Genomic DNA, 19,008 nt, shown 5'->3' on the forward strand with positions numbered 1-19,008 from the left:
GAATGTGATATTTAGTGATGATTTTTCTTAAATGCTGATAAATTTGTACAGAGTCTGGTGCATACTTTGTTCTGTCAGGTGAATCTGGACTCATGACTTCAGTATTTCTTCTGTAAAATTCAACTTCCTTGCGTACAAATACTTCTCTGATGTTCTCAGATCTCGAGGGAACATCGTTTTTCCAAACCGTCACATGTCCATCAGGAGAGAATCCAGCTTTGCATCACCAAGTCATCCGGCTCTAAGGTGAGCTGACACCTTCACGCCTTTTCTGACATTTTCAACTGTGTCGCTGCAGAAACACAACACGGAGCAGTCAGAGTGAAACAAACAGCTGCAGACACACTCCACAGTGTCACTGTGTTTACTTCTGCTGTGGTTTCAGCTCTGAGCTCACAGGTGCTGCTGACACGTCCTGCTGGGAGGAAGCAGGTGAGAGGAAACACACATCACCTGAAAGGAGAATGAAGCTCTGCTGCCACCTGTTGGTACAAAACGGTACTGCAATAACACTGTGATCATTGTTTACATGCAGCTGAAACCAACTGCTGCTACTACTTTAATATTGAAGTACAAAGATGTCAAATAATAATAATAATAATAAAGTCATACGATCATTACAAGTACAAGTACACAAGTATTGGCACCAGAATGTACTTAAAGTTGTCTTTATGTAGAGATTTATATCATAACTAGGATGTTGTTCATTATTGGATTGCTGTAATAAAATAGTATAAAACTGTAGTTTTTAATAATAATCCGGCATATTTTATAAACTGCATGTTTTGCAGGCTTGGGGAAATAAAGTAAAGTACAAACAAAGTAACTACATTCAGGTAAAGTTAAATTGAAGATACATTCAGTAAAAAAATGAGATTACTAAATTACAATTTTACACAACAGACACTCTGGTCTCAAGTGAAACAGATGGTTAAAATGAGTTTTGTCTCCTTGTTATCTGCATGTGTTTGGTTGTGAGGTTATCAAAAAGTAACTGACAGTAATCAAGTTACATTACTTTAATATTGTGACATATATTATGATATTGTGAACTGTACTGCATTACATTTTTAAAGCTAACCTCTTAACAATCTAAAAAGTAACTTTAGCTGTTAATGCAGTGGAGTAAATGTAAAATACTCCCCCTGAAATGTCGTGAATGAGGATAATAAAGGAGGAGGAGATGAAAAGAAGCAGCAGCAGTACCAAAAAACTGAAACGTAACAGAGAAAGTGAAACGTGTGAGTGTTTCCTGTTTGGTTTCCTGTCGACGGTCGGTGTCTTATTATAGTAATAGGTGTGTTTGGTGACGGCTGTGACATCACGTACAACAGCAGATTTGAGGTCACCCATTTTGATGCCCAACTCTGAAACTAATGTGCATTTGATACTAAACATCCAAAAACAAATGCAGGAAGTCCAAACAAATGTTTTAAAATTACAGCTCTGACTGTTTATATGACATAAAAATGAGAATATGTAGATTAGAAGAAATAAAACATTCGTCTTCTTACAAATAAAAAGTTGAATTCATTAGCGACGGAGTTCAACAGACTGAGCCTGACTTGGTTAATTAACACAATAAGCGACTGATTGATCCAGACCAAGTATATTTACTCAATTACTGGACTATAATTTAATTTCCTGGTACTTTACTTCCCCTTTATGCTACTTTATACAGCTGCTCCACCACATTTTGGAGGCAAATATTGTACTCGTTACTCCACTACATTTATTTCATAACTTAAGTTACTTTGATGCATCTGTACTTTACTCCATTTTCTGCTACATTATGATTGTACTTTTTACTCAACTACATTTACTTGATAACTGTAGTTACTAGTTACTTTGCAGATTACTGCATCATTTATTATTTGATAATCTCATCTCTCAAATATACAAACAAATATTGATTCCAATTATCAGAAAAATGAAGAACAGAACTGATAATCGATCGACACGTACAATACAGTATTTATATACATGCACATATATTTAGGGCCCGGGCACTGCCAGTGTGAGGAATTTATTTTAAGGATTTTTTTGCCACCGCAGGAAGTCGGCCATCTTGAATGGCGTGCCCCAATTTTCATTTTGCCGACACTGTTTAGACGACTTTAGGATGTTCACAGACTCACCAAATCTGGCACATAGGTTCAAACATATCAGTACTTTAATTCTATACCACAACTACCCTCAGGTGCAGCATAACAGCTCAGCAGCGCCCCCTAATGGCCCTTTCACTGAGCTGCCGTCAGCTTCATTAATGTGATAAGAGCTGGAGAGAGGCTAACCTGCTCAGACATTTTTAAACAACACACGACCCCTGTTTCTAAATCAATCATTCCCTCAAAAGACTCAACACGTGCTTTAAAAATTGGGGCTAAGCAGGATTTAAACCACAACAGAGTATAATTAAAAAAAGGGTTTATTACGTAAATATCCAGTAAAGACAACGGCCCTATGCATGAACATACTTACTATATGGAGCTCCCTTACGGAACATCACCTGGGCTTATTACCTGAGATCTGTAAGTAATAACTAGTCTTTAAAACTCCCACACAGACATGAATACACCTTTACTGAGCTTTACTGAGTGTTCGTGTCCTCAGAGAAGAGCAGCTCTGACCAGAGTGAAGATCCATCAGCCATTTAAATAACATCATTAGTTTTGGAGGGAAATACACTAACTTCGCGCGGAAACGAGCGAGACCGCCCCTTTTGGCGCGCACCACCTGCATTCGTCAGAAACTATGTGGGCGGGACTTATCTTACCTGGCTTAGGCTTGTGCCAATTAGCTCAATTGGTAGAACATGAGTCCCATGTACAGACTCTGTCTGTAAGCCACAGGTTTGATTCCTCACCTGCATGACACTTCCTCACTCTCTCACACTGTTTCCTGTCATCTCTCAAACTGATCTATTAACATTAAAAGCCAGAAATCAACCTCAGATGACATCTGTAGTAACCTCTATATTTGAGTGATGAAAAGAAACCTCTCTGCACAAAACCCTTTGACTGTAATATGTCAACAAATGAGATGAAGATTTAGAGCAAAATTCAGATTTAAGCTCTGTAAATGTGTGTATTTTTAATTAAAAATGTTCACATATATTTAAATATTACATATTTAAACATAACATTAAATAATACATTGTGATATACAAAGATTACTGTCTCAATTTAAAGTCGTTTTCATGATAATTGTGTTTTGTTTTTTTTGTTTTTTTACCTTATTCACCAGCTTTTTTTTCAGTCAAGACTCACTTAAACCAAACTTCATACTATTTTCTGATTTATACAGCCAGGAGCAGTTTAATATGAGATACTGCAAAACTTTTACTCAAGTATTACTTTAATAAGTGACTTTCACTTTTATCATAGTAACATTTCAACAGGATATCATGATGACTTTTGGGTGCTTCATACAACACTGTCACTACGCAATGCTATTTAAGTGAAAGACGTTTTTCCACCACTGGTAATATCACAAAAGTTATTATTATTATTATTATTATATAAGTGTAAATTCATATAAAAGAAGTCAGAAATGTTTTTTTGCTCATATAAAAACACGACCCAGATTTCTTTCTACTATAACTGTGAGCAGGAAAACAAAGTATGTCGACACACTTATACCAGCTGAGGCCAAAAACAATTTAAAAACATAACTTTCCAACATATTATGTCATAAAAACAGAAGATTTCACAACCAGGAGCGGAGGGCAGAAACAAGAAGTACGCAAACGGAACTCCGCTCCGAACCAATGGCTAACGAGAGATTTTATCTGTGGGTGTGACGGACAAACTCAACCGGCCAATGAGAAAGCCGTAACCGTGTGAACCTGTGGAAGTGGCAGACGCGCGGGCCAATCAGAACGCTCCCTCGAAGTGCAGCCCGTGATGAGCGTGAAGGGTGCGCGCGCTGGCCGGGCGCGCGCAGAAAGCAGCTACGCAGGAGTGAGAGGGGCAGAAGCCGAATGGTGGAGCTGAAGATGGCGGATGGAGACAGCGGGAGTGAGCGCGGTGGCAGCAGCGGGGGAGGAGGTGGAGGCGGCTTCCAGCACTTCCAGAGGGACCAGGAGACCCAGGAGCTGGCGTCCAAGAGGCTTGACATCCAGAACAAGCGCTTCTACCTGGACGTCAAGCAGAACAGCAAGGGCAGGTTCATCAAGATCGCCGAGGTAGGGGCCGGGGGCTCCAAAAGTCGCTTGACCCTCTCTCTGTCAGTGGCGGCGGAGTTCCGTGACTACCTCGGGGATTTCATCGAGCACTACGCCCAGCTGGGGCCTAGCAGTCCGGAGCAGATAGCCCAGGCCAGCGTGGGTGAGGACGGCGGGCCCAGGCGAGCTCTCAAGAGCGAGTTTCTCGTCCGGGAAAACCGCAAGTACTACCTGGACTTGAAGGAGAACCAGCGGGGGAGGTTCCTGCGGATCCGGCAGACCGTAAACCGTGGACCTGGCTTCGGAGTTGGGGGCCCTGTGGGCGGCATGCTGGCCGGCCAGACCATAGCCCTTCCGGCGCAGGGGTTGATAGAGTTTAGAGACGCCCTTGCTAAGCTCATAGATGATTACGGGGGAGACGACGAGGAGCTGGCCGGGGGCATGGCCGCCGGGGGCTACAGCGAGCTCCCCGAGGGCACCTCCATCATGGTGGACTCCAAACGGTTCTTTTTCGACGTCGGGTCCAACAAATACGGAGTGTTCCTGCGGGTGAGCGAGGTGAAGCCCAGCTACAGGAACTCTATCACCATCCCGTTCAAAGCCTGGGGCAAGTTCGGAGGAGCTTTCAGCAGATACGCCGAGGAGATGAAGGAGATCCAGGAGAGGCAGAGGGATAAAATGTACGAGAGGAGAGATGAGTCCGAGGGGGACGAAGCGGAGGACGACTGAGGGAGAGAAGCGACACGGGGGAAGGAAAAAAAAACAAAAAACAAGTTGTTAGTCCAGCTACATGACAGATCTGCAGTGTAGGGGTATTGTGAAAAAAAAAGACAAGATAAAGTGCATGACAAATCGTGCTGTAATAGCCTACTAAAGTATCGTGGCGTTAAAAAAAAAAAGTACATGTGCAGGGATTTATTGGTGTATTATCCTAAAAAAAAAAAAAAAAAGAAGTTTGTAGGGTTGAGGGTTGGAGTGGTTGTGTGAATCTCTGAAAGTGGAGTAAATGTGTAAAAAAGAAAATGAGATGAACCTCATTGGCTGAAAAAAAAAGAGTAATGCTTTATTGTAAAAAACAAAAATTTAAAAAAGAGGAGAGAGAGAGAGAGAGAGAGAGAGAATACTAAAACCAGCAGATTGGTTTTTTTTACAAAGCCAATGAATGCTTTCCTATCTGCAACATAGTTTATATTTAAAAAAAACAAAAAACAAAAACAAATAAGAGTGAGGAGTCAACCTGTTTAAGATGTTTTCCTTGCTCGGTTTAAGGAGAGAGAAGTTTTATCGCATCCATTGTATTCCTGTTCCAGTCCAGGTCTCCTCAGAGGGCAGTTGTTGTTTTTTTTGTTTGTTTTTTATTGCAAGTCGGTCAGATGAACCCTGAGAGGAATGTATAGAAAGCTGCTGGAGGTTTTGTGCATTAGATGTATGTGAGCAGGTGGAGAGCTGTCAAACACACACAGCAGCAGCAGCAGCAGCAGCAGCTGGCAGTTAATCTATAAGATTACCCAAAATGTAAGGGGAAGTTACTGAGAGGATTATTTTTAAGCCCAGACAACAAGGGCCTAAACTAAAGCTTTTGACTCCAGTAGTCATTTACAGTGAGGATCAGCTGGGTTTTATGTTATACATACGATCTTGGCAAAAAAATTCATAGTTTTAAGTCCGATTCAGGAAGAGGGAAAGCAGTGTGTCTCCTCACGCCAGAGCATCCCTGGTGTTCGAGATCAACCGCTTTGAGAAGAAGCGTCACCAGGGACGACACACGCAGATGTAAACGGGACTTTTTTATCGATGCTCATTCGCTCCCACGAGCCGCCACAAGGGTCCAAATATCTGGGAGCGCAGCATCAGACGCAGCAGAGCTTCTCTGCAGGACTGCAGAGCGGCGTCGGCGATGAGTTTTGTACCACCAGCCTCTCTCGTCGTGGTCAGAACCACGGGCCGCTGTTTTTCTGACCCAACATCGTCCAACACGTGAAGACCCTGGACAGAAACACACTGATGGATGTTTCTTTTTGCTTTCTTTTGTGTTGTTTTCAAAAAGAGAACTATATTGAAATGAGATTCTACTTATAGGAAAAATATTAACTGAACAAACCAGCAAAAGATATTTTGAAATACTTATGGAAAAAAAAAATGTATAATGTAAAGGAATTTCAAGACTAAAACAAAAAAAAAGGTTAATTTCTTAAAACAAAGTTGTGACTCAAACCTCCAGATTATTTTTCATTTTGAGTGAAAGTATAACACTTCCTTAATTAAAACAGCTTTAAATGCAATAACCATGTTGTGACTGTATATTTTTAACTCCCTGTTTTCATAAAGATAATCTATTCACTCTGAATTATGATTATTTTCATCATTATTCTATTTAAAATGTTTGACAATTGCTTGTTTTCTTTCCCTCAAGGAGTCCAAAACCCAAAGAAAATCAGTTTATAAGAAGATAAACCAAAGAAAAGGAGCACGTTTTTTTTCTTTTGTGAAGCTCGAACCAGATAATTCTTCTTACGTTTTTACTTGATAAAATGAAATTATGATCAATTAACAACAGTTTCCCAGTCATCAGCATGTGAAGTCTGCTTTTCCACACTTTCTGATGTCATCATTTTTGCCTCTTTCTCTCTCTCAGCATTTTTATTTCGCCTGAAGTTGCGTGATCAGCAGAGAAATCCTTCCTGGGAAATCCAGTAATATCAAATCCAGACCGGGATTATTGTGCTTTCGCTGAAGAGGTCAGTGTGAGGATTTGACCAACCACACAACCAAGGCTGAACCTAACCTTTATTTTCAGTATTATTATTATTATTATTAATAAATTATTTTCACAATGAATCAATAGAAGCTCAGAGGCCAATGTGACATCTACAGATTGCTTCTTTTGTCCAACCAACTGGTTCTCAAAACCCAAAGACCTGATGTCTTTGTCAGAAGTTACACAGAAAAGAAAAGAAAATGTTTAACTGCTGATCGATTATCAGAATAATTGGTGATTATTTTGTTCTTCAATGCATCGATTTCTTGTTGCAGCTCTTATCGATGAATCATTTGGTCGGACGTCTTCAGATGTCTCATTTTGTGCAACCAATAGTTCAAAACCCAACAGATGATCAGTTTGCAGTCATAGAAGAAGAATTACTCACATTGAGAAGATTCAGCTAAGACGTTTTTATCAATCTTGGGTACCAAACGACTTGAACTATAAATCAAACATCAGAATTGTTGCTAATTTGGTTTCTGGTTGATTGAGCCGTGTGTGGTAGCTGCAGCTGTACGTGATGTTTTGAGTTTTTTCTCAACATGATTTGCATAAGTTTCTGTTTGCTCCTTTAAACTGTTTTATAATCTCGTGTAACCAGTTTACTGTCGGCTCACTGTGCAGGACTGTTGTGTTTGAAGGAGACAAAAGAAAAAAATACTAAAAGCAAACAAAGTTGAGTTGATGCAGAGTTAATCTGTGACTTTACTTTACAAAAGTAAAAGTGCTCATCACCATCAGTCGTGTTATTCTACTGGACGTTACCTTCAGCGTTGTAGTTTTTCTTTGCCACAAACGAAGGTTTAACTGAATATCTTTTGAGCTTTGATCATTAGCATTGTGCTGATATTGATCTTTATTGGAAAATGCCTCTGATGCTTCCTAAAATGATGGAATCGGTCTGTTACAACATCATTCCTTTATTGGCAGCATCCCTGAGCCTTCACCTGTGTGCAACCTAACAGACAGTAGCTAATGTTCACGAGCCACAAGCCAATTCTGCAACTTCCTGCACAGCTGTAACATGACGTCCATCTGGTGATGGAAGTGTACAAGCACTGGATCGGTACTCAGTGTTGGTCAATACACAAAGTTAAGGTTCTGGTGTTGGTATCAGGAAGGAATAAATGGCCCCAGAACACGTCTACTGATTGTATAACAGGGATTAATCAATCCATCTTTGGTTCTGGGAAATTATAACAGGCATTTTTACTATTTTTAAGGAGTTCTGACCCATACATCCAGAAAATAATTAAAGGAAAAAATCACCTAAAAGCAACGTTACATTTCTGGAGCTTCACAGCAAAACAGGGTTGTGGCTTTCTCCTAAACAACTGAAGTCGCTGGGTATCGAATTGAAATGATGTTATTTACACCCCTTTTTATGAACGTAAGCTAAAAGTGTGTGGACGAGCTCCACCACATGTTGACGGTGTGTATAACGTCTTGGGGACTTTTTATAATGTAAAACACAACAGAATAAATATACATAAAATGGCTCCATACAGCTCGTCCAGCGACCGACATTTTGATGAAAACTGTGAAGGGTGAAAATGACTGAAACATGACTGAACTATCTCAGGGCTTCCGGAGACTTCGATCATGCTGGACGAGCTGCATGGAGCCATTTTATGTGTTTTTGGTTGTTTTATTTTTTTGTATTTTAAAACAAGTCTCCATCTTCTTCAGTCATTTAGGAGAATACTGCAACGCTGTTTTCCTGTGAAGCTCCTGAAGTCTTTTTTTAGTTTTTGGGGTGAACTGTTCCTTTAACAATTCAGCATCTAATGGTCGTTTCAAGCAGGGTATGAGGAGCATATGCATTACAGTTGCTGTCTCCACACACACACACACACACACACACACACACACACACACACACACACAGCAGCTGTCTCTGGGGTTAATAGAGAGCGTCTACAGGAAGCAGCTCCACACAACAAGAGCTTGTTCATTAATCCAAAACGAATCAGGACGATGTGCCGTTTAGTCGAGGTCTCTCTGCTGTCTTTCACCACCTTGTCCCTCGCCGCACTTACAGAATGACACGAGTGTATTTCCTGACTGTGGTGTGAGGAGCAGAGAGGAAGAAGAAGAAGAAGTAGAAGAAGAAGAGACTTCAGGGTAATGTGATCTCTTCCCCCTCGTGCTGATCTCTTCTCCTGTTGTTGCTTCTTCTTCTCCTCCTCAGCACTCAGTAGTCGTGTGGACCTGGCAGCTGTTAGGCCTCCATGTGTACGCTTGTGAGGGTGTGCTGACAGGGCACGCCGGCTATTTTAATGTGCAAGGCCTCCGCAGACTTGACATTCCTGGTCAAGGAGTCAGCTGTGCCATTAGGACCTGATTGCCGGGGGACACTCGGTTACAACGGCGTGATTGTGCTGAGACCGGCTCACATGCGGCCCACACGAGGCAGGTACCACAGAGACGTTTTGTTCGTGGTCCTCACGTCTGTCCATTCATTGTGTCGTCAGCGGAGCGAGGTCAGTTGGTCAAAGTGGCTCGTTAGTCCTCAGATTCACTAGTATTTCCATTTTATGACACTTAACTCCACCACAAATCAAAGAAAGATCACATCTAATTGCCCAACAGTTTATTAAATGTCAAATCTAGTGGTATATTTAGTGATGTTCTAAAAGGAACTGCCTGCATGATGAGTATTTCTATCCTGGATACAAAAGAAAATGATAATATCAGTCATCATCTCCTCACCACCGTAGTCCACGAAACACTGCTGGAGCTTCACAGCAGAACAGAGTTGCAGCGTTCTCCTCAACAGAAGAAATATCCAGCGACCAACATTTTGACGAAGAATGACTGACACTAAACATGACCGAACTAATGAGCATTTTCATCTGAGGCTGCCAAAGCAATCCAAGTATCCTGATGCACTGAGACTCCAGACTGATGTGAAAAGACGTTATTTACACTTTGACATGTGGTCGAGCTCACACACCTCCACGAGCAGCGAGAGAGAAAATTTCACCTTTAAAAAAGTGTGTAAATTACAGCTTTTCAAATCAATTTGTGAGGCCATTTTATGTTTTCTTTTGATTGTTTTATACGTTTTAAATCAGTTCTCCATCTACTTCAGTTGTTTAGCAGAATGCTGCGACGCTGTTTTGCTGTGAAGCTCCAGAAATGTTTTGTGGACGACGAAACATCAGCTGACTTTCCATCATTATGAAGGAGAGGAGGTGATGGCTGAAGTTAAGTTTTTGGGTGAACTGTTCCTTTACGTACATGTAGCCCATGATACTTGAAATATGGGTGATTTTAGTGGCATTTGGCAACCAAGAGATATTATGAAGGCAGAACAAACAGTTTTCGCTACAGTGAGCGATTCTGCAGGTGATTAAATACATTTCACCAAAGCAGTGATTGGTTCTTTTGTTCGTAGTAATGGAGGCCATTAATCCGTAGATCATGTCACAACAAACACATCAAGTATTGTCGATAATAAGTCGGCTTGTTGTTTGCCGCTGTCTGTCTCTGTTTCAGTTTTTGACCTACATTTATCTGCATACGTTTATCTGAGCCTCCCGTCGGCTCCTCATTAGTGATTTCTGTCCTGACTTCTTCTCTTTCATGTCGTGATGAATTAGGTTACGGTATGTTTCTTAACAGCCAAAAGAAGATGTCAGAATAATCTGATCAGGGAAGTTTACTTCACGCTTTCAAAATGCAGAGGAAGTCGTCACTTCGCTCCTGGCAGAGGTGTTGTGGTGATGTTCACGCCTCGTATTTTACCCCAGCCAAGCTTCTCCCTCTCTGATCTTTTCAAGCCGAGAAAAACTGCTCTGGCTCTCACAGAATTGGCTCTAGCGATGGTGCGTTTGCCAGTTTCCTGTTTTATCTCTAGTTATCTGTCGCCATGAGACGTTCACATTCTGCTTTCTGGACTGCTTCTTCACTGCTCCATCGATGACTAACGTGAAATATGATTTGCAGACAGTTTTTTGGAGCTGTTATACTAAAAAACACACGCGACAGCTCTGTGAGGCTGCACAGTGGTGCTTTAAGATGAATGCTAATATCAAGCTTGTATCATTTTGACCATGCTCACCATCTTATTTTAGCATGTTAGCATGCTAATGTTTATGAGAACTCAATGCAAAGAAAAGCTGAGGCTGATGGGAGATGAGAATTTAACATCACTGAGAGCAAACCAGCCAGTTTTTTTTTGGCCTTTTCTGGTTTTATTGACAGGTTAGCTGAAGAGTGTGACAGGAAACAGGGTAAGAGGGGGAGTGACATGCAGCAGGAGGACCCGGGCCGGGAGTCGAGCCGGGAGTCGAGCCCGGGTCCGCTGCAGAGCCTCGGCACGTGGGTCGCACGTGCTACCAACCGAGCTAAGCGGTGCCCCCAAACCAGCCATTTTTGATGATACTAGTTGTCACCTGTACACCGTCACCACACATCTAAGCTCGGTAATCTCAACCAGTTCAACTCAGCTACAACGCAGTTTCATCACTGTGTAGTGGGCTGTAACAGCTGATCTCACAGCCAATAAACTATCAATCCATCCATTATCTTCAGCTTATCCGGGGTTGAGTCGCAGTGACAGCAGGTTATTCCGGACATCCTTCTCCCAACAGCTCCTCCCGGGGGATCCTGAGGTGTTCCCAAGCCAGATGAGATATGTAATCTCTCCAGTGAATTCTGGGTCTGCCCCGGGGTCTCCTCCCGGTCGGATGAGCTTGGAAACCTCAAAAGGGAGGCGCACTGGAGGCATCATGATCAGATGCCCGGACCAGCTGCTTGGCTTTACTCCGAGCTCCCTGACGTCTGAGCTCCTCACCATCTCCGACCTCATTCTTTCTGTCACTACCCACAGCTCATGACCTCAGGTGAGGGCTGGAACGGAGATGGACTGATAAACTCAGAGGTTTGCCGTCTGACTCAGCTCCCTCTTCACCTCGACAGTCCAACTGCAGTACTGCCGATGCCGTGCTGGCCCAGAACACACCGTTATTTCCATTTCCTGTGGGAATGTGATTAGTTCAGCAGATATTTGGTCACAACCCAAATAATTTTGCCGAGATTGACCAAAGTCTTGGGATACGTCCTTCATGACGCACGAGAATGTGAAATTTCACAGAAATCCATTTAATGTTTGTCAAAACAATCCACAAAAAGCCAGAAATATCAACAACACGATGACGTGAGATGAAAAGTCATCTAGCAGTTGTTTAGATGTTTCAGTCAAAGGTAGCACACAGTAATAATCCGTCTTTGAACTACATATCCACTGATTTTCGCATCGGTCGACCAACCAAAAGTACATTTTAATGAAATCTTCACGAGGGCTGATGGAACGCAAAGATCTTCCCGCAAAGATCTTCCCTCATTAATAAGTCACACAGGCTGTGTATTGTACAAGATAATCAAGGGTGGCGATGGAGGATGTTCGCCACTTTGGCACCACTGTATCAACAGCTCCTGTTTGTACGAGAACTATCACTGGATTAATTTGATACTGAAGAAAACCTAAAAACCTGATGATTCTCAGGCAGGTTCTGCAGTTGTAAGCAGTGGATGTTACTCGTGAAAGACACCAGAGAGATATCCTCAGGCTGTGGAAGTATGGATCTAAAAATATGTGTCAGCGTGTCCAAAGTCATGACTCACAATTCACACTTCAAGTCTGCCTCACAGATTGAAAACCTGTATTATAGTATGAAACATTTGAAGTGAAACTCATTAATCAGGGTGCAAATTTAATCCATTGTTCCTCAACACAGAATGATTTCCTTTCTGAGATGTCACAGCCGTGAACAGTTGTTTATCTGCAGACAGTTTTGGTGGCTGTCTGAATCTGACAGCTTCGCTGTTGAGGCGCCATGGAAAGTTGGCAACCTGATGTTTTTCCACCGCTGACAGACAACTGGATTCAACAGCCTCCGCCTGACACAGACCCTCAAAGAATAATCATGTATCTTATTAATGAAAACAAAATATGAACATGAGTTTGGGAAAAAAAAAAACCCAAAACAAATCATGTCCTGTTTGTTTGACCAAGACACGACAAAAAGAGCTAATAAAAGACATGAGATCGGGTTTTAAAAGAACAATCATGTCATGTTCCTAGAAATTAAAGCGCTGCTGAACATGCTCTAAGAGGCACTCAGTTAGCACTTCCATTAATGAGGCCCTCTGTGCATATCAGAGCAGAAGCGCTGCCTGTAAAGATGCGTGTTACAAGACAACTTCATTCCCCCGGCGTGGAGGTGAGAGGCCGACTCCTCGCTGGTCCTTAATGAGAGCTGACGGCACACTGCGGCAGCTGAACAGAAACAAATCCTCCATCCGCCGACTGCTGCGAGAACCGAAACAGCATGAAAACAGATCCTAAATATAAAAAAAAGGGGCTTTGCAGCTCAGTATTGACGGATGTGGTCTCTGTGAGCACGAGGTGAAGTATGTACCAGTGAAGTGACTCACAGTGAATTCACAACGCGTTTGGACAACACAGTTGTTTCAGTCTTTTGTTAGAGGTGCAAAATATTTGCACAGCGCGTCTAAAACGTACAAATATAACAATGGTGTTTAAAGATCTTTGTGACGGTATTCCTGTGGTTTACAATGAGGAGCTGAAACCAGCATTCAGTAAGCTTCAGGGCACAAACATTTTATAGATGTTCAAGAACTTAAAATGTCATTCAGGCAACAACTATCTGATGGATTGACATGAAGTTTGGTTCATACATGCACGGTACCCTGAGGATAAAGCCTAATAACATTGTTGAGTCTCTGTCTCTCCTTTACTGCCACTATGAGGTTCAGATTTGGTGATTTTAACAGTATTTCTCAGCAACTATTGAATGGATCGCCATAAAATTTGGTTGAGACGTTCAGGATGAATCATGATAAACATCCTTGGTGATCTTCTGGCAGTCTTCAGGTCAAAATTCAAATGTGTCTAGTGGCTAATTTCCTCCCAAACAAATTCAAACTCATCCCCATCAGCGGCAGGTTTAGTTTGTGTTAAGCGTTATAAGCTGCTAACATGCTAACTTGCTCAAATAATCTTGGGGACATTACAAACATTATACCTGCAAAACACTGGGCACATCCCGTTTCACCTAAGTTGCATCCATGTTTCCCTCACTTGCGTCTTAGTCCCTCCCACCTAGGAGACGAAATTAAAGACACACCTAGAGTCATGTTAGCATACCGACGTTAGCATTTAGCTCGAAGCTAACATACAGACTATTCTTATTGGTCTGGAAAGTTTGTAACCCTTGTGGCAGATTTCGGACAAACTTTTAAACATACAGCTGAAGACAGTAAACAAATTGAAAATAGTATTTCAGATGCAAGTATATAGAATGGTTTAATTTCACTGCTCTCATCCACAATCTGTCCAGCAGGTGTTTATACCTGAACCCACTACTGACCAGCACCAAGCGACACACAAACTCAAGAGCCACATATCTTTATCAGGAGTTGGTGAAGAACAAAACAGAGATAAAATGTTGGACTCACATCCATCAAGTGGACAGAAACACTTCTTCACTGGGATGCTAATGCTGCTCTGTGTCTGCTAGATATCTGTGTGCCAAATTAACTTTATTTGGTTTTTGTTTACAGCATCCAAGTGTTGCATCTGTCACATGTAGAACAGTGTTGCTCTGTTGGTATTCTACTTTTTTTTCTCATTTGCAAAATCTGTTACACAACCAGAGTTTTTGTTTGCAGCCCAATTTAAATTATTCAAATCTATTTTTGCACATTCACACATTAGCATTCATTCATGTGTGTGTGTGTGTCAGCGCTGTGATAGGCTGTGCAGATTCTCTCTGGATGAACGCAAGATGATGCAATTAAAGATTATATCGCTCCATAGGTGCCATAAAATGAAGCTGTTGTCATTCAGTGGCCACTTTATTAGGTGCACATTTGATCCAATCCAAAAAAGAAGCTCAATTTTTATTGACACTATCAGAGAGGTGTTAATTCAGCCAAACAGAGAAGTTACTTGTGTGGTAATAACACATTACAGTGTCGGCTACAGTACAGTAATATTTCCCTCTCAAATATTATGCAATAGAAGCATGAAGAAGCACAAAAAGGAGACACTCAGGTCAAGTTCAGACACTCCTGGTGAAGCTAGATGGAAACCAGCTTTTCAAGACGTTAATTGCTTCTTCCTGGAAGAATTACAACAAGGCAACCCTCAGGAGCTTCTTCAATCAGGAGAAACTCGTGTGATGTGAAGACAGTGTTTATGACTGCAGGTGATGTTGGATAATGAAACTTGTCAGAAAGTCTTTGGTGCTTTGAGTCCAGAGGGAGACGTTGAAATAAATGGACAGCCCCAGATAATGAGAGGAAATATGTGCGAGGAGGAGGAATATGATAAATAAACTAAAGTGTGGCTAAAGAGTCATCTTTCTAACTTAATTTATGCGAGAGCTTCTTGTGAGGCGGCGGCCTCTAGAGGTCATTGTTATTATTACAGCAGCAAAGGAGGAGTTCAGGTGAAGGACAAGTGTTTCACCCATTACATTACATTGTTGGAAACATGGGATAATGTTACTGTAATATATAACAAAGTGCTGGTTGTTTTTAGACATTTTAACACAGAATTCCTTCAATATTATATCTGTAACTATTTGAATCACCATGCAAATGTGAAGATGGTTTAACTGCTGCAAAGTGTAGCTAAACTACAAGATTATGACAGGCCGTCCTACTCTGAGTAAAAGTACGCCAAACGTACTTTAGTACTTTTAACAGCTGCGGATGTCTCACCTCATGATGAGTCTGTCAATAAAGAGAGTCTCTGTCCACTGATGGAGACTTTAACGGCTGCTCCAAACACACAATATCCATATCCTGATAATTAGAGTTTAAATGCTCCTGATTGAAGCCAGCAGAAATCCTCCACAGATCCTTTATCACTTTACACTGTCGCCCTGAATAGTCCCACTATGTAAATATGTTCGTCTCCACGCTGGAGAGCTCCCCGTCCCTGATGACCCCCCTTCATCACCACTTTCATCGTACTCTCACCTCCCGGGCAGCGCAGCAGTAATGTGTGCAAGCATGCACATGTGAACATTGTAGACTAATGCAGCCTGTGAGCAATGTAATACCTCAGTAGGCGGTGTGCCAAATCAAGCCAGGATTATACCACATGCTCGCAGCAGTCCATTACTATCCTGCTAGGATCAGGCGGGCCAGACCCACTGACTGCTATAAATATGTGTGTGTGTGTGTGTGTGTGTGTGTGTGTGTGTGTGTGTGTGCGCAGATCATTAAAGTAAAAGAAAAACAATGTAAGAAAAAAAAACTCTGTTTAGAGTATCAAAGGTGAAAGTAATGTAAACTTCATGTTATATATAGATTATATATTCTGGATTAACATTAGGGATGTTTTTTACATGTAATTATTCAACTAAAGCTAAACTGAAGTGGATGTTTTTGGTCAGTAGGGGGCAGCAGAAACAAGCCGTTAACGGGACATTGACATATCATCACCTTCTAATTTGGTGAACTTGTTGGAGATATCATACACAAACACAAAGATAAGCGCCACAAAATATAAGAAGATTATGACAAACCAACACTGGAAGATGTGCTCACGTGAGCTCGGACTTAAAGGAACAGTTCACCTCGATATGAACATTTTGACTTGATCTACTGATGGAAAGTCAGGTGACGTTTCACGGTCCACAAGGCATTTCTGGAGCTGCGATCAGGCATTTTTCTAAACAACTACAGTAGCTGGAGTCTTAAGATGTGAGAAAAAAGCCACACAATTTGTTTGAGAAGAAGCAGAAATCTTCACTGAGGCCACTCAGCTACAACCATTAGCACGCAGCCAAAAACAAAATGGCTCTGTACCAGTGTTAATTTAAAAAACTACACTCGGGGCACATATACTGTAACACGGATCTGCCTGTTTGTCGCTGTAAACAGAGCCTCCAATCTGCAGTGTTGTTCACACACTTGACTGATAAACCAGATAATTAACAAGTGACAGACAGATTTTATGTGATGTCGATGATGAATTAACGTTTTTTTTATGTAATGCCTTGTTTCAGGTGGTGCTGCTGCAGCCCCCTCACCACCCGTCCTCTGCAGTGGAGTAGAAGTATAAAGCAGCTTAAAATGGAAATACTCAACTGCAGCACTCGTATTTGTACTTAGTTACATGCCCTCACATGCAAAAGGTGGATTAAAGTGATCTATCTGCACGGATACAAAGATGTGTGAGTTTTTTTCATCAGGTGGCAGAAGCCCTGTGTATGAGAACAGCTGAAATCCAGAGAGGAGGGGGGGTAAAAGGTGCCTGGAGACAGAAGGAGGGTAACTGGAGAGAGGGGGGTTGATGGAGGGATGTGAAGAGAGAGAAAACGAAGGGAGGAAGAGAGAGAGAGAGAGAGAGAGTTGCACGAGAGGTACGCATGTTTGTAGGAAGCAGAGAAACAGGGACAGCGACGGGGAAAAGATCCTACGTTAGCCAGAGGAAGCATGATCCCGCTGTGAAGCCGGGCTGCTGGGGCTATATTTAGCTTCTGTTGCCATGTGCCGGGAATGTGCATGGCAGAGGGAGGCACACACAATCACAGGCACACACACACACACACACACACACACACACAATAGGTTCATGCACTCCTGCACATGTGAGTGTGTGTGTGTGTGTGTGTGTGTGTGTGTGTGCAGTTCAGTGAGACAGTTTTGGGGGATTCAAGTTTTTGTTTTTTTGTGACTGCAGACATGAGATCATCAGTTTTGCTTATGTTTTTCATTACATGCGAGGTGATGCATGCACTGTATCAGTGTATACGTGCACACATTAACATTAATATTCTAGTTTTTGCACACACACACACGCACACACACACTGACACGTGATTTTTACTTCCTTGGCAATCACTGTAGCTGGAGGAAGGGGTTGTGAAGAATCTGCATGTCTATAAATTATTTTGAGGGAAACTGACATTTAACATAAACCTTCAGATGCAGGAAACTGAACTAAATATTTTAGATTTCCATTAAAACAGGTGATCTCAGATAATGATATTGTGTATATGTACATCAGCAGCAGTGAGAATGTGACAGTAATGATGAAACACCACTGCCTGTGCGTGCTTTGATATTATTTTCTCCCTGGCTCTTGACCTCTTCAGCCTGCCTGCACCACTTTGCCTCTTTAAAGTTAAATGCACATCACTCCATAATCTGCGTTGCGCACACACGATGTAGAGCAGAGCTCTGCAGCGGAGCTCAGCATTGTGTGTAGTCAGTCAAGAAACAGCCCAAGGTGTCGCCATGCAAACCCGAGCGGGCTGTACCAATGAGAAGACGTCGACCTCCTCTGAATTGTCTCTGATTGGCTGAGTTTATTTAAGTCTCTTATTGTGAAGTGTACGGACAGATTGACATTTAATTTGGTGAGTGCTGGGAAATTCAGATTACAGGCTGGGATGCACTTCAAATGATGTGTGTCACAAGCAGAAACCGTTTTGGTTTTACAGTTTATCAGTAAAATATTCCGTAACTGGTCGCAGACAGAAGTGAACTCTGTTATGTGCAGCTGTAAGGATATCGCTGTCAAAAATGTTTTTATTTGCCTTTAAAAAAACAGAGAATATGTGGAGCTTGGCTCATTGAAAATAGGTAAACAAGACAAAACTGAAGACAAAATACTGAACTACACCTGACAGAGGTATCACCACACAGGAGGATTAGTGCATCTACTCATGGACGATAGCTAATCAATGATCTCGTTTGCATTAGTATGTCATATATTAACATCAGTATGATCCTGAGAATGTTTCAAGCAGTTAAAAACACAAATATTTCAATATCTAAGAGAACCTGCTGTCGTGGAGCTAAAACCAAAATAAGGAATGCTGAATGAGTTTTTTTTTTGTTTGTTTGTTTTGTATTGAACTAAGTGAATATGACAAAACAATCAAATTACAGATGTGAATGAGTGGACATGTTAATTCTCATGTATTATATCTGCTGCTGTGACCATCACGCTGTTAATCCATGCAAATGTAGACTATTAATATATTTCAAAAAAACATAATACATTCCATCATGTATTGTCACCTGATGT

General features: G+C 41.7%; 1 protein-coding gene across 1 annotated transcript; it reads left to right on the forward strand.

Annotated features, from left to right (window-relative positions):
• Positions 1-3,164: 3,164 nt before the first annotated feature.
• On the forward strand, positions 3,165-6,512 carry purbb (purine-rich element binding protein Bb). Its single transcript, XM_037116668.1, has one exon. The coding sequence runs from the start codon at positions 3,983-3,985 to the stop codon at positions 4,892-4,894; it is 912 nt and encodes a 303-aa protein (XP_036972563.1). The 5' UTR covers positions 3,165-3,982; the 3' UTR covers positions 4,895-6,512.
• The last annotated feature ends 12,496 nt before the right edge of the window (positions 6,513-19,008 follow it).

Source organism: Acanthopagrus latus, chromosome 12 (genome assembly GCF_904848185.1).
Source record: "Acanthopagrus latus isolate v.2019 chromosome 12, fAcaLat1.1, whole genome shotgun sequence".
NCBI classification, from domain to species: Eukaryota; Metazoa; Chordata; class Actinopteri; order Spariformes; family Sparidae; genus Acanthopagrus; species Acanthopagrus latus.